The sequence below is a fragment of the Amphiura filiformis genome, chromosome 20, assembly GCF_039555335.1.
Source record: "Amphiura filiformis chromosome 20, Afil_fr2py, whole genome shotgun sequence".
NCBI lineage: Eukaryota > Metazoa > Echinodermata > Ophiuroidea > Amphilepidida > Amphiuridae > Amphiura > Amphiura filiformis.
The window spans coordinates 10,153,685-10,178,458 of NC_092647.1; the positions used below are offsets into that span (position 1 = coordinate 10,153,685).

Consider the following 24,774-nt stretch of genomic DNA (forward strand, 5'->3'; position numbering starts at 1 on the left):
TTCGACTCTTTAAACTATTTCAATATCATGTTACCAGTCAAAAATAGCAATGAAGATAATATCATTTATATCACACCTATCTAGACTTACTTATTAATCTAGTGCCACAATTCTTCATAATAAACAACAGCAATTTACAAAGTTTGTCAAGCACTTACATCTTCGGTTAGAAGCTGGTCATCTTCTGCGTTGATGTTGAGGGCGTCATCATTCATCCCTTCCTCCATGTCCGCCAGGAGGACATCATCCATTTCAACATCAATTCCATCTTTAGAAAACAACTCCTGTTGGGTAATGTATTCAATCAATCTTTATTAACACAGCAAGCAAAATACATACAAGCAGGCAAAACAACAAAGATTGTATACAAATGCCTAGGACATACGGTGCAGGGCTGCACGCAAGACAACAAATTAAAACACAAAACATAGGCCTATTCAGAACAAGGCAATACATACAAGAGGCAAATGAACGACAAAACACCTAAAGCTTGAGATGAGGTTGATCAGATGAGCCCCATGTCGGTTCATGACGGGCATTCCAGATAGTGTAACTGGAGAGGATAGCAAGTTTGCTTAGGTCCTTTTTGATTGACCTGGGTGGTTTGGCTTTGACAAAGGAGAAGATATTGGAAATCCTTTTGGTGGTATCAAAAATTTGGCGTTCATGAGCCTTACTAATATTTTGTTCAAACGGAACTGTCAACTCAACCAAGTGGACATATTTCTTTTCAGTGTTGATAAGTTGATTATAACAATATCTGGACGGAGTTTTGAGACTATGACATTGACAGGAAGAGTGCTACCGGTGGGGTAAAAATTGGCAATTATTACCCAATGGTGTGACACGTTTTCGACCCAATGGTGTGACACGTTTTCGACCTAATATTGAGGCCCGGGTATTGAGGCCCATAAATATCCCAAACATTATTATTCCAAATTTGATATTTTATTGCTCCAATGGTTTAAATTCTAGAATGAAAATGCATCACAGTGGTCCATAAAACATTAACATGACTTCCAGGGCGGTAATCACCACACTTTTGTTCATACTGCCTAAACAACATACTTCAGGCCTAAAATTTCACCAGGGGTTGAGAAAATATGAACTTTGGCCTGACACTAAAACCTTCAAGTTCACGATCAAGTATGATTTAGGGCTATCGGGTTTATAGGCACTGTGATTAGATAATGATTTGGCAAATTCCATTTCATAACTGCCCACTTGAGTTGGAGTGAAAATTGTGTCACGCATGTGAATGACGTACATCGCTATCGGTGTTCTCAATGTCTACTACCATCAAGCCAAAAAATAATTTTGTTTTTTAAACTTAAATATTATAAGTTATTTTTATATTTTTACTTGTTTTATTTTCATCATCATCAGGACTTACATCGGTTTTCTCGATGTCAACCTCCATGACCCCGCCATCTTCTGCTCCTTCAGTGACTTCAATGAAGTCTGACGTCTGGGCGTTGTCTACAGAGTCATCTGCCTCCTCGACCTCTTCCACATCTTCATCCTATGCAAAAAAAATAAAAAATGAACAAATAAAATTTCATATAGAACTGTTCTAAAGTACACATTATGCCAGAATGTGCATCATGCTATTTGTTTCATTCTTCTTTAAATATGGTAATTAATGCTCCGCGTGCTAGCCATAGGTTTCAACATAAAAAGTTTCGAGATATTTTCTCAAAATATCAAGAGCTATCTCAAGCACCACTGAACCAACACTAGGCTTGTTTGTACTCATTTTAATGCGGTTTTCATGCTGATACCAAATATGGTCATGAAAAAGTACAATTTTGAAATTTTTGAATTATTATAGAAAATTAGAAACTTGTCATCTGCAGTCCATACCCGTGTTGAGAGGGTTATAAAAGCACATTTACACTGATCCTCTATACTGACGTTTCAAAGTTATATAGTGAGGCTACACAACAGAAAGGTTTCATGTCTGAGCATTAGATATGTGATCGCCATCCATCGCAAGGCTTGGTGGATAGCTCAGATGATAGACTGCTAGTTTGGCAAGTCAGGTCACCGGTTTGAATCCTGCCTCAGTCAAATCTTGATGGCTCCCTTGTAATTCATGCCACTGCCAGACCTCTTTCTGCTCCATTTACCCAGCGCTCTGACTAGTCTCGACTGGAACTCTTCTTGACTCAGATTCACCCTTTTCTCCTCTGAATTGAGCAGGTTGGTTACTAATCCAAATCATGTACAAAATTCACTGCAAGTTATATTTACGCTTTGCCCATTTTTGAACTAACCAGTATCAAAATTTTGAGTTTTCTTAATGAACATCATTTGCATGTTTTTATTTTCATGGTAGCTGGGTTTTTAGAGTATTACTCAACATTTACTTACCCCTGTTTGAGCCTTTGCCTTATTACCTGGAAGATAAAAATAAAAACAGATTATTTGGGGGTAATTACTTTTCAAACCTATACAATGCACACATACACTGTAGTAGTTCATACAATATTGCACATTCAATCTTCCAACAGCAATGCTTCATTTTTGTTGAGAGTTTGACAGATTAGTCTTCATTTAGAACTGCAACCTTCAACATGTGTTAAGTAAAAAATAATTCTTTAACTGTTTAGTGATGACAGACACTGTCTATTGAGAGTTTAAAAGATAGAGTGATGCTCTTCTGCAGCTCCTAGTGATTAATAGCTCTTCTTATTGGTGATTCTATAGACGAATCCGACGAGCCATATTCCTAGGCGGCCATCCATCCATTTTATGCGACGCCGGTATCATAGGCGTCCAGCGTTTACCGCTCCCATGACGCGGCGCAAGTGCTACACCCTCCGATGCGCTTGCGATAGTGGGTGTCTTGGATCGCAATCAAAACGAACTAAGCTAATTTGGCGCGGATGGCACCCAGCTATGGCCGACTTAATCCTGACCATCACTTGGCTCGTCGGATTCGTCTATAACTTTAACAATGGCTATTGGTGGTGCAAAGAGCTCTTCTAAAGTTCTTCTTGCCACAAGAAGTGCCTTCAACAGAGCTCTTGACCTGATTTCAAGAGACAGTGTCTGTGTACTCTGTGATGGAGTCAAATATGATAATGGAGGTAAGGCAACACTTCTGAAAGCTGCCACTTTACCGAATCCTTCCGCCACACTTTAGACCAACCCAAGACGGGTGTCCTGAACAAAGTAACCAAATCAATGAAAGTACTGCAAGTAATTTACATGTTTTAAGTTTTCCAATGAGGTTCGATCGTGTTCCTGTACACAAGTTTCCAGTGAACGGGGGTGTGTTGTCATAATCATCCAATCAGAAAATGATGCTGCCAAAACTACGACAGTTTTGACACACAAGGCATCATTTATAAGCCAGCGATCGGTCCATTTTTGGAGGTCTTTTAGATGGGCATACAAATAAAGGTGCCTGGAAACGAAAAAAGGTGCCTGGGAAAAAGAAGAAGTTCAACTTGTCTAAAAGACTTTGGATTGACAGGGAACTTTGACATTCTTATTATACCCCTGGCCTGCTCCTGTCCCTGCACATCACTAATAAATAGTAAAGTGGATGGTCTCTTTCAATGTAGTTGTGCTATCTTTTGTACTGTACAGATCAAATGGAGATAATGTGACCCCGGAATGTGACATCCAATGTACATGTACATGTATGATTTGTATGTTAGGTAAGATATTTAAACTTATTTAAACCATGGAAGAAAGTAGATACATTTGATAAGACAAATGGTACATCATGACTGACAGGTGGATTCTGTTTGACAATGCAGTTTGTTACTTTGTGCACTATGTGCAGACATCAACTGCTCAGTAGCAGCCATGTGCAGCTGCCATGTGTGTAGATGGGTACCATAATGTGTAAAATGTTCACAGGGCAGCTATCGAAAAAGATGTAGAATCCAGGAAGCTTTTCTCTGGGTAATTTTGGCATTAGAAGAGAAATTTAGTCTCCTCAAATAATGATACAAAATTGTGCCAAAATATTGCTATTTTTGTGGTAAATTTGGCTTCTTTTCCGAGAGGAAATAAACTTGTTATCAAGGCCTGGACAACAGTGGACATCATTATACCCCATGTCCTTCTACAAATGAATGAATCTGAATTTGATTTTTGATGAAATCCTATTCTAAATGTTCTTTGAATTATTTGTTAGTAGAATGAAGATGAATAAAAACCTTGGTGAACATCAAGACACTTTAGGGTGACAGGCTGCAAGTAAGAGAGCTTTTTATTTCCCATCCTGCTGAAGCCATTGGCAAAAATACATGTATGCCATTGTTTCACAGCAAAACCATTTTTTATACATACACCATCATGAGACTAGGCATGTGACCCGGATCTACCATAAATTGTATGGATACACATTTTTTTGGTTAAAGTTTAAACTAGAGACTGACCGATCAGATCGGGAGCTTCCTAATCGGGCCGATTATTAGCTTATCGGTAGTGATCTGCATCGGCCGATTTTTCCTTCATCCGCCGATGTAATGCACCGATCACCCAATATCATGAAAGTAATTGTTGAAGCTTAACAAGTATTCATTTATTGGTATATTTCTTTCTTTAAAATCAAGTGAAATTTAGCAAAAGAACAAGCTTTGTAGGCGATAAACATATATAAAATCATACCGTGGTTCAGGCACGCAGCTGAGATAATCAGGTAATTCCCCGCATGCATATGTACAATTGTAGTTCTTACTTCCGGGTTACACACGTGCGTGTCAGATTGGAGAGAGCTACGGGCCGTGTGCAAAACTCAACACTTCCGGGTTACACACGTGCGTGTCAGATTGGAGAGAGCTACGGGCCGCGTGCAAAACTCAACACTTCCGGGTTACACATGTGCGTGTCAGCTACGGGCCGTGTGCAAAACTCAATACTGACTTGAACGTAAACACAATATTAAAATGGGGCGATCGAATGAATCGACGGACTCGGATATCAGGGGGAAAAGGTAAATTGAACTTAGAATAATCATGGTCAAATTAAGTATTGTAAATGAGCACGGGAGTGTAGTTTTGTGTTCAGAGCATACATAATTATGGTAATACTTTGCGTACAAGTACCCTTTCAACATACAGGTGAAATTTACTCATGGCGATGGCAGCCATTGTTTACAATTGGTAATCGGTGATCGAATCGGCAGATCAAAGAGGGAATTGATCGGCCAATCGGCCGATTCAGATAGGGACCTGATCGGTCAGACACTAGTTTAAACTTCTTGTTTTTACACTAAATTAAAACAGTTAAAAGATATGAAAAGTAAAATCATGTTATGGGTGGCAGCTGGCAGACCGCGGCGGGCCATTGTCCCTTAATTCCTTTTTTTCGAGGTGCACAGATTGGCCTCATGTACAATGTACATGCCAGTGTACAAGGAGTTGTGTCACAAGAGAAAACGCACAGGATAATACAAGAAGCTATAATAGAGTGCCTGTCACCAGCCCAAGATATTAGGATTGGGGTAAGTGCTTAAGATTTTAGAGTTCCCTACGTATGTAGGTTCTCTTTCCATCACCCTAAAGCACATGAATCATGAATTAGTAGCTATAGCACACACAGCATTGCAAGAAAAGACAACATGGTTTTAGATGATTCATTCATGCTTGAACTCACCATTGACACTACTACCTGAATCACCATTCTCATTAGCTGTAAAGCAGGGGAGAAATAAACAACATTGGCTGCATTTCTTGTCACGGATGTAATTAATTAATACTGGACCAGTATATGATTTGATGTACATTCACAAATTTAACATCAAGTCTGATTGATTGCAAGGTTTTTAATTTTTAATCCCGTTTTAGAATGCTAGAAAAGCTACATACAGTATGAACTATATTCATTGCATATCTGCTCATAAACATTTACTAAATTGGGCCTCTATGTGTTACCCAGGCCTAGAAATTCACTAAGGCCGTGGCCTCCGCAAGGTCAAAGCTTTCTTCAGTACAATATTGGCTTTTGTGCCCTTTGCATGCTGGCCTTGCTGATGTAAATTTCAAGGCTTGATGTGACCATTCACAGAATTACCTATGCAGTTGATCTATTTAGCACTAGGTATATTTTGCACTAAGGAAAGAAAGTCTGAACCTCAAGAAAAGCTTGTAAACCTCTTCTGGGGCTTAAAGATAATTGAACTGAAAGCAGATAGACTGGTTTACAAACATGCAAAATTAGAGCCTGCAATGTCAGTCCAAATGATTATCTGCTCCAGCTCTAGTGACACCTCAATGTGACCTCATGCATATTGTCCAGGATAGGATACAGTTCACTGGAGGGGCATGTGTTATAATTTTAATTTATCTAGCACTACATCAAAAAGGGCCTGCATTCAGGGATTGAGTTGGAATGCGATAGCACACCATCACAGACGCATAAATCACCTGTCCGAATGTGATTTATAGCACACCTCAATTCCTAAACTTCTTACATAGCACACCAGATAGCCCGTCTTAATATTTCCAAAAGTGTGATTTGTAATGTAACATGTCTGTTATTTTCAAAACTCAACAGGGTCGGAATTTTGGCGACAATCCGAGTCTTGATTCTCCCAAAGATTCTCGTAAACAGATTTGTGTGAATCCTAGTTGATTCTCACAAACTTTTGTAGTTAACATATGTGACCATCCACCACAAAGTGGTAGTAAAGTCGGCTCCAGATCATTTTCTGTTTATTGCAGATTTTGAAAGAATTCACTTTCAGCTTCAAAATGACACCTCAACCAGCTTCATCGGACATCTGGAAGCAGTATTCGAAATAAGCACTTATCCTCTTGTCCTCTTGTCCAAAAATCACTGGGGACAACCATATTGAGCTATGTACTTATCCCCTGGACAACCACTATATTTTACCTCCATAAGAATACACATTTTGGGGACAACCAAAATGTATTGAGGATAAGCAGAATTTATGCTTTAGTTATCCTCGGGATAACCTCCATATTTTCCTTATTTCGGACACTGTCTGGAAGTGAAGTTATAGTTCATCAAAGGTCAAATTCCTAGTCAACATAGAAATCCAATTACTGTTTTTGATTGTATTTCAAAATGGAAAATGCTGACTTTACGACCAGTTTGTGGTGGATGGACACATAATAAAAGTTGATTTGCAATAATGACTGCCACAAATTTATTCTGCAAAAATCAAGATAGATTCTTGCACTCACTGCATTACAAAATTCTGACCCTGCCCAACCCCTGATTCAGTGATTGTAGCTTGCAATATTTAATGTCCATGGTAACTAATGAAGTGTGTCACTGCAGCTGAAACAGATACAATGTAATATTTGTGCCAGAGAAATAAATAATAATGATGTAGGCATACTTATTTTGCAACAATTTACAAAATACAGTCCACTTTATATTCTGACAGAATTAACTAAGCGCAGTTTGCAAGCAGATGATGTGGGGAAATAGGAAACTAAAACACGGTTGAAATGATAATAGAAACACTTACGTGCTGGGGTTTTCTTCTTGGGGGAAGGTCCACCTATGACTATCTCAGTGGTGTCGACCCCTTCCTCTTCCAAAGCCTACATTGTAAATAAAAACATGAAGGATAGATACATGTAGGTGAGCAGGAGATGGTCAAAAATTGCTTTAAACATGGCGGTCCTCGAAATGTAAGTGATTGCCTGCTTTCGCTGTGTGTGTATATAAACTGCCAGTGATCAAGCCTTGAAAAAACACTCAAGTATCAGAAGGATGGTCCACAATAACGTGATTCACGTAACATGTTCATACTATAGGATTAAAAATGGCAGCCTGTCCATTGGCGATCTTATGCATCATGGTTACCCTTGCTACCTTCCACCTCTGTTCGAGGGAGTCCCAACCCAATGTTGAGATCATGCTACTTGGACTACTCTCTCTGCTGTAATCATTTTTCACAAACCGCACTGCTCTTCTCTGAACAGACTCAATTTTCTTTATTTACTCCAATATGTGTGTGTCCCAAACAATGGAGGAGTATTCCAATAGCGGTCTGACCAGGGTAGTGTATGCGGTGGCCTTTAGGTCTTGGGGCATGACACAAGGTTTCTTCAGTATGAAACCTAAGGACCTGTTGGCTTTGGCTGTGATGTTGTTAATATGTTTTGCCCACTTAAGATCATTTGTGATCTCTACCCCAAGGTAGGTGTGGCTTTTTGTTTCTTGCAAAGTAGAGTCTCCCAGTGTGTATTCTATCTCTATGGGTTTCTTTTTGTGTGTAATTCTTACCAGGAAGCACTTCTCGGCGTTGAATGACATTTGCCAAGTGTGCTGCCATTGGTCAAGAGTTTGAAGATCATGTTGTAGTTTAACTGTGTCAGAGGTGGATGCTATGTTGCGGTAGACTACACAGTTGTCCGCAAATAAGCGTATGGAGGATGATATGTTGTCCGGCAGGTCATTCAAGTATATTAAAAACAGTAATGGACCTACCACTGTCCCTTGAGGGACTCCAGATTGTACTTTCACCCAGTCTGAGTACTCACCTCCTAGGACCACACGCTGTTTGCGGTGTGTCAAGAAATTTTAATCCATGCATGGATGTTACCAGTGATGCCATAGTTCTGGAGTTTTAGTAAAAGTCTGTTATGTGGAACGCAATCAAATGCTTTACTAAAATCCATTACTATAGTCTATGAGATCTGTTTGTTGTTTGTTTTGAAGAGATAGGGCAAGATCATGAACAGTTTAGATAAGCTGCGTTTCGCAGGAATGATTTGCCCTAAATCCATGTTGCTTATCTGTCAATATACGGTGGGTTTCAAGATGAATCATAATGTGTGAATGTAAAATGTGTTCAAATATCTTTGAGATGATGGATGTGAGGGATACCGGGCGGTAGTTCCCTGGTAATGTTCTGTCCCCTTTTTTGTATATTGGCGATATGTTGGCAAGTAACCAGTCATTTGGTGGTGTGGCTGAATCCAGAGATTTCTGGAATATAACAGTTAATGCAGGCAATGTCTTAGCCAGAAATCATAAACCACCCATCCAAGCAGATACCAAAATTTGACCCTCAAATATAAAACAACTTGTCTATACCCATTGGAAGGGTCACTAGGGTCAAATATGTCATGATTTGGCCTTTACATGTCACTCTGAATTAGTCTCAAGTTCATATAACCTTAAAATCATCTGTTTTAGAGCTATCACATTTGTAAAATCCATTAAATCCACCCGTCTAAAATTAGATTAGCCCGTCTTAAAGACGGGTGGACGCATGGCTGGCTAAGACCTTGAATGCAGGACCTATTTCATCAGCGGCAATTTTCAAGATCTTAGCCGGGATGTTATCAGGTCCGGAGGCCTTGTTTTCTTTCTGATTTTTTAACAACTTCACTATACCTGCTGTGGTAAAGTTGATTTGAGGAATGTTTGGATACAACACCTTGAGCGTTGTCAGTGAGGGATCGAGAGGGCGCTCTTTGGTGAACACCGACTCGAATTGGGACAAGCGGCTACGGGACGACAGGTAACCTTGTCAATCAAACACTCATCTCAAGCTATTGTTCTCTCTCAGTGCCTGTGACCGTTATCCACTCAATTACATCGATCGGAAAACAGAAAAAACTTCACTGAGATACATCATCATGATCATATAGGTAGCCCGGAGGCCTGGGCCTATTAATAGGTTAAAAAAGTAAAATATTTTTTTAATATAGGTCTATATAAATGAAATGAATTGTGTATTATAAAGTATAGCTAGGCCTATAGACAAAGTAAAATACATGAAAAAGGAAATAAAGGAACTAATTGAGAAAGAAAGTAAATATTTCGAATGACTTGAATAAAGAAATATGAAGAAAAGCTGTATTAAAATAAGGAAAGGACCAGGAGGAAAGGAATACTATGAAATCAAGAAAGAAAGAAAAATCATAAGGAGAAAAGAAATATATATTTTTGAAGAAATAGACAGAAACACGACGAGAACAGAAATAGAAAATCGAAATTAAAATAAATTAAGATAATAGGCCTATAAAGAATTACTAGTGGAATGGCAAATGAAAGAGGAAGAAAAAACATTTAATATTTAAGTAAACCATTGAAATATCTATTTGAGTAAACAAATAAGGGAAATGCGTATACAAAGAAATGAATAAAGAAAAAAAGATAAAAGCAAAATTAAAGAGAAGAAAATAAGACGAATCAAATCATGAAAAAATATGCTTGTGATGAGAAGAATTTATAAAGAAAATGAAAGAGAGAAAGAAGAAAAAGAAAAGCAATAAATGATGAGAAATAAAATAAAGATAGAACAATCCACGTACCCCGCAATCCACAATCAGAATATTTTTTATTAGGCCCTTCACAATTAATTCTTAGTTTCCTGTTTCATGGTTGAAAACCAGGGATGAGGCGACTTTTAATTATTAATTATTAATAATCTTTTATTTTCTTTATTTTAAAATAAGTGGTCGCAACCTACATCAAGCCATTTTGACAAGGAGCATGCATTTAATTATTTTACTACTATGTTCGATTTTATACATAAGTAATGGTACAATTAGGTTCTATGTTTATTCATCATTATAGATGATATGATCAAAGTCAGAAAGTAGCAAATGGTAGTCATTAAAAGTTATTTTTAAGGATGCACACAGGATCACTGAAGTGTTACATAGCCAAACTTGAGTTTTCATCACTAATGTCATCTTCAAACCGTATTTTATCTTGTCATTAATAGATTTTAAAGAAATCTTAAAATTTGAACCATAAGAAAAGCTATTTTAAAGACCCTTTTTCATTAAAAATTGGTCAAAATGCAAAAAGCAAACAAATCATTGTTTTCCGCAATAGATCGCGTTCTCGAACGCGTGCACTGCGGCGATAGCTAGCAAAGACACGCACACATGGTAAACTGGATGGGCGAGGTGATTACTGATTGAGGCGCTGGAGTCGCCAATCGCGATCACTACCGTATTTTATCGTATTGATCTCTTCCAAGGTATAAAGCTTGCACCATTGCATTATGAAACTGCGGGCCGACAGACCACCACCGCCCCCGTCCCAGAATCAGTAGGCCTACTCGATCAATTTCAGCCAAAAAAAGTGCTGATATTGTGGTATAAATTATAGGTTTTTTATATGAACATAATAGTGAATTTTTTGTTTGTTTTTTGTTTTGTATTTCAAGTTTCATTCTGAACTTGAAAAGATGAAATTTATCTGTAAGAAGTAGTTACCCGTAAGAAGCCCTGTAATGATGACGCAATCTGGTAGATACGATAGAAAACGTGGCCCTAAATATTTTGCTAGTAGGCTAGACTTATATTTTATGCAGTCCCAGCCTTAGCCTCTGCGGTCGTTCAGTATCGTCTTCATTTTGAAGACCATAAAAAATAGGCAAGCAGTTACTACCGGTAGGCCTATATTAGATACCTATAAGGCCCTGAATAATGTTTCAAAGTGTTATTAAAACACGGATTTAAGATTCGTTTTCAAACGTTCTCTACTCCTGATTGACCATTAACGCAATGTCAAAAACGTTGACATTTCAATACATCATATCGACCATCTAGGCATAGGCCTACAACTCTATGTCAAAAATGTCGATAGGCCTATTTGAAATCGGCATAGCGAGCACGCGTTTATGAAAGCATTTTCATGAATGTTTTAATGCTAAATAATAATTTCAAACGAGAAATATAATCGAAAACGCAAATTGCGTGCTTTTTCATAACCAATTTTAACTACATTTCCATTAGTAGGCCTATTAGGTCTACCATATACCATGATTGCGATAAAAGCTTTTGGTTTTACAACACTTTTTTATGCGAATGTTTTGGCGAATGCCTTTTTATTTGCAATGTTTGTCTGACTTTCAACTTTCACGTTTATAATGTTTTCTGCATACTTTAAAAGGTAAACTGGTTTAAAGCATTTTTCGTAAATGTTTTCATGCAGTGTTTTAAAACGCTCTTTATAGCATGCATGATGCCTATATACGGTAGGCCTACTGCATAAACCACAATTTAATTTAAAGCCATAAGTGTTCCGTTTTCTACTTTTGAAATTCGGTTTTGTTAGGCTAGGTAAATTTCCGTGTTTTTCAGTTTTCTTGTGACCTCTCCGTGTTTTGCCCGTTTAACATATATAGCCTAGGCCTACTTTTTGTCCGTTTTACAAGAAGTTTATTCAAGTCAAGACATATTACAACTTTTACCCACTTTTTACACGTTTATTTGATTGAAAACAACAACAGACACACTTTTGTTTAATTTTTGTTGTTGTATTTTATTCACTTTTTATGCGGTACAAAATATTTTACAACTTTATTGTGGCTTTAGGACTATGATAGGCCTATGACTTTTGTACGTGTTTGATATTCCGTAAAAAGTTAAAAATAAAATATGATAACAACAAACAATTACAATAACAAAAACGGAATATTGAGTAATGCTACACATCAGAATCTTTTAAAATTTTATTTGGGATTCCTGTGGTGTAGGCCTAGGGCCCATTTCACGGTTAGGCGCCACTTTTTGATTTTCAACATATCTGGCCTGGTGTGTAAAAAATATTGGGGTTACAGAATTTATTGTTGGTGATTTTTCATTGTCTCTGTATGGCCTAGCTCCACTAGCTTAATCAGCCTTCCTGCTTTTACCTTTCAGGGTGCACAGGGGTCAGAAGTGGTCAAAAAACCACATTTCACTAGCAACCTGGAAACAGACATTTATTTTCCAATGCTGCCACTTTAAACTATGTTGAGCCTACCAGCTGCTTTTGTTGTTTTTATATAGTGAACAAGTTGCACTAAACAGCCATACATGAACAAAGTATTAGTTGTCAGTTAAACTAGCATGACAACCATTTAAATTTCTGAATTCGGATGTGACATTTTCCGTTCACATCTATGTACCTTATTCAATGTGGAATAGATCAACTAATACTTCACATGAATGGCAAAGTAATGTGTTTTAGTAAAGTTCAGAGTCTTGATACTATTTGTTGAACAAATTACACTTGTTGCTCTTAATATGTAGATACAGCGATATTTTGAATTTTTGCCAACAAATTCCGTTCACAATTATGTCACATCCGATTAATTTTCCAAATAGTTTAATTTATTAACAAATATGTGGCATAATTTTTTCTCCTGATTTTTAAAAATCCCCTGCTATGAGCTATCTAATGACACCATTTGATGAAAACTTCTTCATCAACTTAGCTTGCACATGTCATTTCAAAGTTTCCGTTCACATGTGTCACATCCATGGTACCTGTCACATCCAAAATAGTTTCTTCAAAGAACTAAGACAGGAATAGGGCTAGGATGCCAATTTGAAGTTATTTCATTACAGGTTTGTGGGGGTTCAAAAGGCACAACAAATCTTTAATTCAGCATGCCTTCTTTAATTGTGACAGGAGATTCAAAAAGCTTCAATTTCCGTTCACATGTCACATCCTCAAAATTAGTAGTTTTTAGGCAAAACTACTCGAATAACTTGATATTTGTCTTTCTGAAATAGGTTTATTATATTGCACACACCATATATGGTAATTTGATGGCACTTTTGTTGTTGTCTTTAGGGGACAGTTGTGTATACAATTCATAAAAGTGGATGTGACATTTTTAATTGTGAACGGAATATTTCAGTATTATAAACAGTTTGCTTGTCAAAAATTAGTATTAAATATGAAGGGTCAGAAAAAACATTTAGCATTGCTCAATTAAATAGAATCTCACAAAATATATGTGTTAGAAGTGGGGAAAGCTTATATTTTTGACAAGTAATCTGTTCATAATAATGAAATATTCCGTTCACAATTAAAAATATCACATCCGCTTCTATAAATTGTATACAATGTTTAAAAATGAAAACTTACACAGGTTGATGTGTTTCAATGTATCTCATTGGATTTACTGAGTATGTGAAAACATTTAAAATCATCATTTTCTAAAACATACTCTGGTTTACAGTGTGTGGTTTCCGTTCACATCACATCTGTCACATCCAAATTTTCACAAACATCAAAATCTTTGAATTTGACCCATGTTTTCAAACTGGCTAATATTATTTGTGAACATTACCCATATTATGACCTTCAAAACTGTGAAATATCAGAGTCATTCATTGATTATTAAAATTGTTGAGTAAACCTTTTCATGTCAATTTCCCTTTTTTACCACAAAAATTACATTTAAGTGGCCATAAATTTGTCATTCCACATCCACATTTGCCCAAATTTGGTCAGAAGGGAGCCTATGACATACTCATTTATGTTCAATATCTATTATATGTATTGGACAGTCAAAGTTATAAATATACCCTACTCAATATTTATCAAATTTGTTTAAAAATTACATAACATGAGACAATAAATTATAATTTTCTTCGAGAAGTAGCGAGAATTAAGCTGGGAAATGATATTTTTATGAAAATATGGTCTTATTTGGATAAGAAAACCCCTATTTAATGAAATTTAATCCATTTTGAAAATTTTGAGTATTTTTGACCAAAAGTGGCGCCTAACCGTGAAATGGGCCCTAGCTATAACGGGCGTTAAAATGCCTATCTTTGGCGCGGACGGGCCGCTGTGGTGCCTCTCAACTAAAAAAAGAAAAAGCAGCAGTAGTAACAACATCATGTTTGCGGTTCAGAAAAGGACAATGAACATAAAAATAAAATATTTGTCAACACCAAAAAAAAAAAAAAAATGAAAATCACCAAAAACGATAAATTAAAAAAATTGTATTTTTAAAGCAAAATTATGACAATTAGTACAAAACAGAAATCGCAATTATCATGATTATGTCTCAATTTATTCTTCATTTCATAAAACTTCCTGATTATCTGCTAAAATAATTGCTTGTCAGTTATTCTATGTTAATTTTAATGTTCTGATGTCCGCAAATTTTAATACAGAGCATGATCTTTTTTTTATACGGAACAGGACAAAATTGTGCTTAAATAATCATGGTTTCGTTCGCGGCAACACGACCATGCACTGTGCAACTTATTCGCGTAACCTGTCTGTCTGTCCATGCAGCCCTGTCGCTCCTCAAGCGCCGACGCTGACGCCGCTGCCTTGCGAAGCTCTGCTGCACCATGGAAACAAGACTGCAGTAAATAAAATGGCTACACCATGTGGATAAACATTTGCCGAATGTGCACGGATAATTTTGTCATATTGTATATTTTATCTTCTAAATCACCAAAAAAATGACAATCTGTTGCAGTAGGACGCCCCTTCTCATTTTCTAACTTGACCAAACGTCACAAGTCACGGATTATATATTTATGGAATAATCTTCAAAAATGGACCTAAAATCCGCTGTATTTGTCTAAATCGCGATTTTCGGCAAGTTCACTTTTGACCACTTTTAACCATTTTGGTCCGCCATAGCGTCTAAATGAAGCATCACTGAGGTAAGTTTTTAAGTCAAAGCGTTTAGATATGGCCAAAATCTAGATAGTGTTTTTTCATTTTTTTTTTTTATTTCCTAGAACTTTTTTTATCACCCATGATTCAAAAATTTACACACTGATCATACGTTTTTACTGATTTTTTGCCTATATTTTTAAAACTAAGCAAAATTAAAAAAAAAAAAAAAAACACTTTCTAGATTTATTTGTCTAAATTAATAAAATTCATGTTTTACAGTTTTTGCTTTTCAAATAATTTTTTTATGGCGGACCAAACATTTTTGGTCAAAAAAGCCGTTTTTTGGGATTTTCTCGAAAATTGTACTTTTTGACCCAAAACTGACATTTTAAATGGATTTATGAGCTCATTTCCGTTCAAAAAATGTATACTTTTATATACTTTACATAAATAGTTTTCGAGTTATGAGGTGAATAATAATGGATAATTAGTGATCCTGTGTGCCTCCTTAAAGAGAAAATCCAAAATATAAATAAAATAATTAAATATTTTGCAATTCTCTACTTTGGACGCGGGCGGGAAACAGGAAACTAAGAATCAATTGTAATTGGCCTTATTAATGGTTATTATTTAGCGGATATTAATTGGATCAATCGATCAATTAGATTGATCCCGATGATAGCGGTCAACGACTACAGGGACAGGGTGACAACAATAGCTGACCGGAAGGTTACCTGTCGTCCCGTAGTGTAGCCGCTTGTGAATTGGGTGTTAAGAACTTCAGCTTGGGACTAAAAGTAATGGGACTAACGTAATATTCAGATTTCCTTTGACAGCATAACCATCGCGTATACGCGCGCGACGTCAAGCGTGTGCATTGGATCTTGTGCAAAAATAATACGCGCTGGACGGCTAGCAGTACGCTTAAGGGGGTACTACACCCCTGTCCAATTTTGCGCCTATTTTGCAATTTTCTCAAAAATTATAGCACATTGGTGACAAGTAAGATATGTATATTATAGGGGCAAGGACTACAACTACTGTACTGAAAATACAGCAACACAAAGCAAGTAGTTATTGATTTATTGATCAAATATTGGTTTTCCCTCATTTTTGACTGTAACTCCACAACTGTTGGCTGTGCTGAAATAAAATTTCCAGTGCAGTAGTTGTAGTCCTATGCCTGCCACTTCCACATACTTGTGCATAATACGGAAGGTCGATTTGTGCCCATAAATGTTTAGGCCTATGTTAAACTGTATGTTATACAAATTGTACAGCTATCATTTCTACCCTATGACGAACCGACATACCTGTAAATCAAATAGCCCAAAAAACTGGTCATCGCTGGTATTTTTCATGAAGAAAAACGACACTTTTTACGCCGAACATGTCCAAAACACGTCAGCTGACGTACAAGCCTCCCCACGCATGTACATAAACAAGCCGTGTTCATTGTTTAATTGTCACCTGCAGCTGTTCGCAAGAAAACTTTCTGCATTAAATTACCTGGGGTAGTTATCAGGCCTGAGACACACTGGCGCTAGTTTGAGGACAGTCACTATGAGTTACTAATGTCGGCACATGCAGAAAATGCGTGATGGGTCGCCATTTTGTGACTCGTGCAAGCTAACACAAACAAATTATTGGACTTAATAATCTTTTCCTTGAAGTTTTAATAAAACGTGCATCTATCATGATAATATTACATTTTATTATTTTATTATTTGAATTACATAAGCTATGTCAATTTTGTGTCCATGTTAATTTTATATGGATTTACCTGTGTTGATTTTAAACTGTTGTGAGCGTGGAGCTACGCAAATTGGCAGGCGATTACCCACCATGCAATGCGAATACACGGAAAGCGATCCAGTTTAGGATGCATCGCAGTTCCTGTTGTGTAAACCAGGCGTAAACCGCCCATCCAACCTGATCGTGTGCACAGGATTTGTGCTGGAGGCTAGTTAATGCGCACAACCAATGCGCAGAAGAAGACCTTGATACTAGGCGGAGCTTACGTTTCACAAGAATGATTGACAGCTGTGAGTTAAGTGAAATTCTGTTCTGTGATTGGTACAAAAATATGGTTCTCGTATAAATGAATATATTATCCATGGCTTCAAAATTAGGAACCGTTTCTTCCACAGAGCCCTATAATATATAGGGCTCTATGGTCTCTACTCATCATACACGACCGTAGAAGATCGGGCTAGCGCCGACGCTTGCCAATCAGGCTAGCTATTTGTACGGCGGTCTTGTCACGCTGGTAGATTCGCCCACCTGTGATTACTGACCTGGATCTGACAGAAGATTGTGGAATTTACGATTTTCAGCAGCAGGATTTTATGAAACTGCCAATATTTGCAAGTATTCTGAAGGATCGGTAATAATTAAAATATTTTTCATGGTGTCGGTAGTGCAAGTTGAAGTTAGTGAATTTGTATGTTATGTGCAAGAGTGTTTTCAGGAAGCGTAAATAGGCAGGCCGTTATGCTAAGCTCTCCATGTTATATGCGAGTTCGGCGACGAACTGGACACATCACACGGTAGTGTGATGTGTCCAGCCTGGATATATTGTAGTCCTTGCCCCTATAATATACTAGTGCCGTACTATTACGCTATGTTTTGTATTTGGCGAGGATGACGATATTTACATCCTGAACTTGCAAACGGCCACAATGTGTTTTACTTGATATTTTTCACCCCTAAATAATCTTGTATAATTCCCTGCAATACCCTATATGTGATAAGAACTTAATTATCTCTCGAGCGAAATACTTCAAGCTTCTGGATGGGTACAAAAAAAAAAAAAAAAATCCAATTTCTTGCGCTCTCACCTTGAAATTTCCTGCTCATCGCGAATCTTGTTTGCATGGACAACGGAAATAAATATGGCCGACCCGTATTTAGCATTAATCTTCAACTGCTACGCACGGTCATAATGAGAAATGGCCATTTCGTTCCACTATGTTTACTAGCTTCAAAATCGGGGCCGGAAGACTTAGGCTAAAACTAAATCGCTAAGCGATAGCGATTTTTTTTGGGCCAATGAGATAGACCTCTTTTTGTTATATTGGAAAAAGCGCGTATCTCATTGGTCAAGTACTGATCGGCGATGGAGTATAAATTCAGCTTAGCCGCGCATGCTCATATGCCAGTTTAAAAGTAAATACTCGAGCATGCGACGAGAGAAACTGCGCTGAAAACGTAAATCTACAAATTGGTTTTTTTAAGGAATGCATTGCGTCGATTGTACACCCAAACCTCGTACTATATACAAGCAACAATTTGGAGTGGTTCATATAAATGCAGGTGAGACAAATTCAACAAAAAGTGACATAAATACGGTGAAATACCACCATGGACTTTAGCATTGTAACCACTTCAGTCGCTATACAGATGTTGTATAGCGACTGATTATTCGGTCTAATAATATACATATCTTACTTGTCCCCAATGCGCCATAATTTTTGAGAAAAATGCAAAAATAGGCACAAAATTGGGCAGGGGTGTAGTACCCCCTTAATTTGTAAAAAAAGGAAATCTGAAAATTACTTTATCGGACTCAGCTCCGTACACCGCTAATTATTATACAAAAATTTAGCACTATCGCAGACACTGGTTTTATGACATTTTATACTCATCAAAAACGAACCTTTTGAAGCCTGTCTATGAGTGCAGCCTTTATACCACTTTTTTCAAGACCTCTTTTTTCGAGTTCTGCCTTTAAATCAACCACACGAAGCTCTGAAATTTTCTTTTTCACCGGCGTAGAATCTGTCTCTGTGGCTGCCATTTTGTCGTAATGGGAAAATATGTTGTAGGCCCGGGCGTGCTGATGGAAAATTGCCCTTAGACTTGCGTGCGTTTCTGGGCATGATCTAGGTCGGTACGAAGTAAAATATTGCCCATCCTTTTAAATCACCCACGTGGTACGTAAAAGCTCCCGGATGTGCAGGAAATTTGTACGGAAAACTTTACAGGACATAGCCCGTGAGCAGTGTTTTTTCTTTCGTACTATAATCTGTTGCAAAGATCCTTTTGTACGTTAACAGCTGTAAATCAATGCAGGAGCTCTATAGGCCTAGACACCGGCACCAGAATCGAGCAAATTGCGGCATGTCTCGCCACATTTTCTTTTAGTATAAAAATCGGCACTAGGCCTATTAAATGCAAAGCTAAAAAAGAAATGTTAAAATGACGAAGCTGAACTTGCTAAAATAAAAAATAAAAAATAATAATATTAAAAAAAACAAAAAAAAAACAACAACAACAACATTGCCTAGCACGCGTTGTAGATATATTGATTCAGGACGGCGCGAAACGGCAAAACTACATTGAACGGGGTTGCGCGCTCAGAGAAAAATCGGCACATGATCGGCCGACTGCACTGAGTGAGCTAGTAAAGAAATGTAAAAATGACGAAGCTGAACAAAATTTAAAACGGCACTTATAAAGCAGAGATTATCATCTGCCTGTTTCTCTATTTTCACCTCTCCCCCTTTTTCGCTATATCTACTGAAGATAGCATTTAGAATCTCATCCCGATTCATTGCATCTTTCTACTCTAGAAGTAGGGCCTAATGTTTTACATTATTTTCTCTAAATTTTTACTTCATCATGTAGCGGCGAGTTTTTTCTTTCTAATAGGCCTACATCAGTCCCGATCAGAAAGTTTAAAGCGATATTACAGACTCATCACTTTCCGCATCTGCCTGTTTTTACCTGTCCCCCACCTTTTTTTTTTTTTTTTTTTTGATAGCTCGGCATATATGCCTAGACCGAATGCCGATTTTTTTTTATTCGCGCAGAGTAACCGTGTGCGTTTTAGGATTTTTTTCGCTATAGGCCTTGCATTTGGAATCTCATATAGTCCCAAATTAACGCCTATATTCACAAATTTAACCAAAACAAACTTCGCAACATTTGAAATTTTAATTAAGTAGATATAGCACCAGTAGGCCTAAGCTTAATTCGATTCGAAAATATAAAGACTAATATATATCTCGCGCAGGGGACAATGAAAACATAGGCCTGCATTTTATTTCAGATAGGCCTACTAGATAGGTAGAACCTAAAAAACCACATTTTTAACCACATTATAAACCAAAACAAAATGTAGTAACATTTAATTTGATCTTCAGAAGATAGCAGGCACATCGCTTTAGGGTTCATACCACTAAATCCGCCTGTGAAGCGGTTTCCGGTAAAAGTTTATCACGCCTATAGTCCCAAACTTTGCATAAAAATTCTGGAAAATCGGTACAATATTAACAATTTTAGTGTTGAAAATCGTGTTTTACTAGAACTTGTGAATGCGATCTCTACAAATTTGAAAAGAAAATGCGAACATTTGAGTGATAGGCCTATTACGATTATGTGCGCATGAACAAACGAGGTCAGAACGCGGTTAGCAGTCGGATGTAAACACGGGAAAATGTGGCTTTTTAGCACTAATTTTCTCAAAAATTAGTCGGACCTAAAATGTGTAGTCATTTTCAGAAATGTTATGCAGAATTTTGTTCTAGTTAAGATGATATCAAATATAGGCCTATATTTCAAAGTTGGACGTAACTAGACTTATGGCCAAAACCGTTAGCACGTAAAGTCTCAGTGGAAAGCTTTTTTTGTGGTATGTACCCTTTATCTCGTTCAGACTGCAGACAAAAACGACAACCAACGGGCACTTAAATTTGAGCTATCTGCAGTTGATAGCAAAATCACACGAATCCGACAAACACCAAAATGACATAAAACAGATAGAGAAATGTAAAAGCTTTATTTCAAAGTTTGTTTCAGCGTCATACGGTATTCGGTTCTTGAGATATTTCAATTCTAATACTTACCCATGTAAATCAATGCAGGAGCTCTATAGACACCGGCACCAGAATCGACCAAATTACGGCATATCTCGCCACATTTTTTTTAGTATAAAATTCGGCACTAGGCCGAATGCAAAGCTAAAAAAGTAATGTTAAATGACGAAGCTGACCAAAATTGCTATCTTCAGAAGATAGCATGCAAAAAAAAAAAAAATAATAATAATATTAAAAAAAAAAAAAAAAAAAAAACATTGCCTAGCACGCGTTGTAGATGATGATTCAGTACGGCGCGAAACGGTAAAACTGCATTGAACGGGGTTGCGCGCTCTGAGAAAAATCGGCATCAGGCCGACTGCAGAGCTATAAAGAAATGTAAAAATGACGAAGCTGAACAAAATTTAAAACGGCACTTATAAGCAGAGATTATCATCTGCCTGTTTCTCTATTTTCACCTCTTTTTTTCCCCATTTTTTTAATAGCGCGGCATATAGGCCGAATACCGATTTTTTTTATTCGCGCAGAGTAACCGTGCGCGTTTTAGGATTTTTTTCGCTATATCTACTGAAGATAGGCCTAGCATTTGGAATCCCATATAGTCCCAAATTAACGCCTATAGTCCCAAACTTTGCATTAAAATTCTGGAAAATCGGTACAATATTAACAATTTTAGTGTTGAAAATCGTGTTTTACTAGAACTCTACAAATTTGAAAAGAAAATGCGAACATTTGAGTGATAGGCCTATTACGATTATGTGCGCATGAACAAACGAGGTCAGAACGCGGTTAGCAGTCGGATGTAAACACGGGAAAATGTGGTTTTTAGCACTAATTTTCTCAAAATTAGTCGGACCTAAAATGTGTAGTCATTTTCAGAAATGTTATGCAGAATTTTGGTCTAGTTAAGATGATATCAAATATATATTTCAAAGTTGGACGTAACTCGACTTATGGCCAAAACGCGACCCCTTTTAGCACGTAAAGTCTCAGTGGAAAGCTTTTTTTGTGGTATGTACCCTTTATCTCGTTCAGACTGCAGACAAAAACGACAACCAACGGGCACTTAAATTTGAGCTATCTGCAGTTGATAGCAAAATCACACGAATCCGACAAACACCAAAATGACATAAAACAGATAGAGAAATGTAAAAGCTTTATTTCAAAGTTTGTTTCAGCGTCATACGGTATTCGGTTCTTGAGATATTTCAATTTTAATATTACCCATGTAAATCAATGCAGGAGCTCTATAGACACCGGCACCAGAATCGACCAAATTACGGCATGTCTCGCCACATTTTTTTTAAGTATAAAATTCGGCACTAGGCCGAATGCAAAGCTAAAAAAGTAATGTTAAAATGACGAAGCTGACCAAAATTGCTATCTTCAGAAGATAGCATGCAAAAAAAATCAAAAAATAATAATATTAAAAAAACCAAAAACATTGCCTAGCACGCGTTGATGATTCAGTACGGCGCGAAACGGTAAAACTGCATTGAACGGGGTTGCGCGCTCAGAGAAAAATCGGCATCAGGCCGACTGCAGAGCTATAAAGAAATGTAAAAATGACGAAGCTGAACAAAATTTTAAACGGCACTTATAAAGCAGAGATTATCATCTGCCTGTTTCTCCATTTCACCTCTTTTCCCCTTTTTTAATAGCGCGGCATACAGGCCGAATGCCGATTTTTGATAGCATTTAGAATCTCATCCCGATTCATTGCATCTTTCTACTCTAGAAGTAATGTTTTACATTATTTTCTCTAAATTTTTACTTCATTATGTAGCGGCGAGTTTTTTCTTTCTAATACATCAGTCCCGATCAGAAAGTTTAAAGCGATATTACAGACTCATCACTTTCCGCATCTGCTTGTTGCTCTATTTTTACCTGTTCCCCCCCCTTTTTTAATTTTTTAATAGCGCGGCATATAGGCCAAATGCCGATTTTTTTATTCGCGCAGAGTAGATCCTAACCGTGCGCGTTTTAGGATTTTTTTCGTTATATCTACTCAAAGAAGATGATCTACTGAAGATAGGCCTAGCACTTTGATTTGGAATCTCATAAAGTCCCAAATTAACGCCTATATTCCCAAATTAAACCAAAACAAAATATCGCAACATTTGAAATTTTTATTAGCAAATACAGGGTTTGAAATTCGCAAAAAAAAAAAAAAAGAAGTTTGCAAAAACAGGGTTTGAAGTTAGCAAAGCCAGGGTTTGAAGTTAGCAAAAAAGGTTTGCACTTAGCAAAAAAGGGTTTGAAGTTAGAAAAAGGGTCAGTTGAAGTTAGCAAAAACATAAGTTGTTTGAAGTTAGCAAGATCAGGGTTTGAAGTTAGCAAAACCAGGGTTTGAAGTTAGCAAAACCAGGGTTTGAAGTTAGCAAAACCAGGGTTTGAAGTTAGCAAAAAAGGTTTGCAAGTTAGCATAAAAAGGGTTTGAAGTTAGCATTATAAAGGGTTTGAAACTGAGCAAAAAATGGTTTGAAACTGAAGTTAGCAAAAACATTGTTTGAAGTTAGCATGATCAGGGTTTGAAGTTAGCAAAACCAGGGTTTGAAGTTAGCAAAAAAGGTTTGCAAGTTAGCATAAAAAGGGTTTGAAGTTAGCATTATAAAGGGTTTGAAACTGAGCAAAAAGGTTTGAAGTTAGCATAAAAGGGTTTGAAATTACTAAAAAGCGGGTTTTAGTTAGCAAAAAAGGGTTTGAAGTTAGCATATGAAGGTTATCTACTGAAGATAGGCCTAGCATTTGGAATCTGATATAGTCCCAAATTAACGCCTATATTCCCAAATTAAACCAAAACAAAATGTCGCAACATTTGAAATTTTTATTAGTAAATACAGGGTTTGAAATAAAAAAAAAAAAACAGGTTTGAAATTAACAAAAAGGGTTTGAAGTTAGAAAAAGGGGTTTGAAGTTAGCATATGAAGGGTTTGAAGTTAGAAAAAGGGGTCAGTTGAAGTTAGCAAAAAAAAGGGTTTGAAATTAACAAAAAGGTTTGAAGTTAGCAATTTGTTTGAAGTTAGCAAAAAATGTTTTGAAGTTTGCAAAAACAGGGTTTCAAGTTAGCAAAGCCAGGGTTTGAAGTTAGCAAAAAAGGTTTGCACTTAGCAAAAAAAGGGTTTGAAGTTAGAAAAAAGGTCAGTTGAAGTTAGCAAAAACATTGTTTGAAGTTAGCAAAAAAGGTTTGCAAGTTAGCATAAAAAGGGTTTGAAGTTAGCATTATAAAGGGTTTGAAACTGAGCAAAAAGGTTTGAAGTTAGCATAAAAGGGTTTGAAATTACTAAAAAAAGGGTTTAAAGTTAGCAAAAAGGGTTTGAAGTTAGCATATGAAAGGTTTGAAGTTAGTAAAAAGGTTCAGTTGAAGTTAGCAAAAAAGGTTTGCAGTTAGCAAAAACATTGTTTGAAGTAAGCAAAAACAGGGTTTGAAGTTAGCAAAAAAGGTTTGGAAGAGCTTGCAAGTTAGTAAATAAATAAAGGGTTTGAAGTTAGCAAAAATAAGGGTTTGAAGTTATAACATAAGGGTTTGAAGTTAACTAGCATAAAAAGGGTTTAAAGTTAGAAAAAAAGGGTTTGAAGTTAGGAAAAAACGGGTTTAAAGCTAACAAAAAGGGTTTGAAGTGCGAAAAAT

General features: G+C 36.9%; 1 protein-coding gene across 1 annotated transcript in view; it reads right to left on the reverse strand.

Annotated features, from left to right (window-relative positions):
• The window catches only part of LOC140142939 (uncharacterized), a 45,627-nt gene extending 26,445 nt beyond the window's left edge, over positions 1-19,182 (reverse strand). The window contains 6 exon segments of the mRNA XM_072164967.1: positions 159-284; positions 1,394-1,522; positions 2,374-2,399; positions 5,617-5,652; positions 7,460-7,535; positions 18,983-19,182. Coding sequence (XP_072021068.1) covers positions 159-284; positions 1,394-1,522; positions 2,374-2,399; positions 5,617-5,652; positions 7,460-7,535; positions 18,983-19,123 — 534 coding nt within the window. The 5' untranslated portion in view covers positions 19,124-19,182.
• Between the last annotated feature and the right edge of the window lie 5,592 nt (positions 19,183-24,774).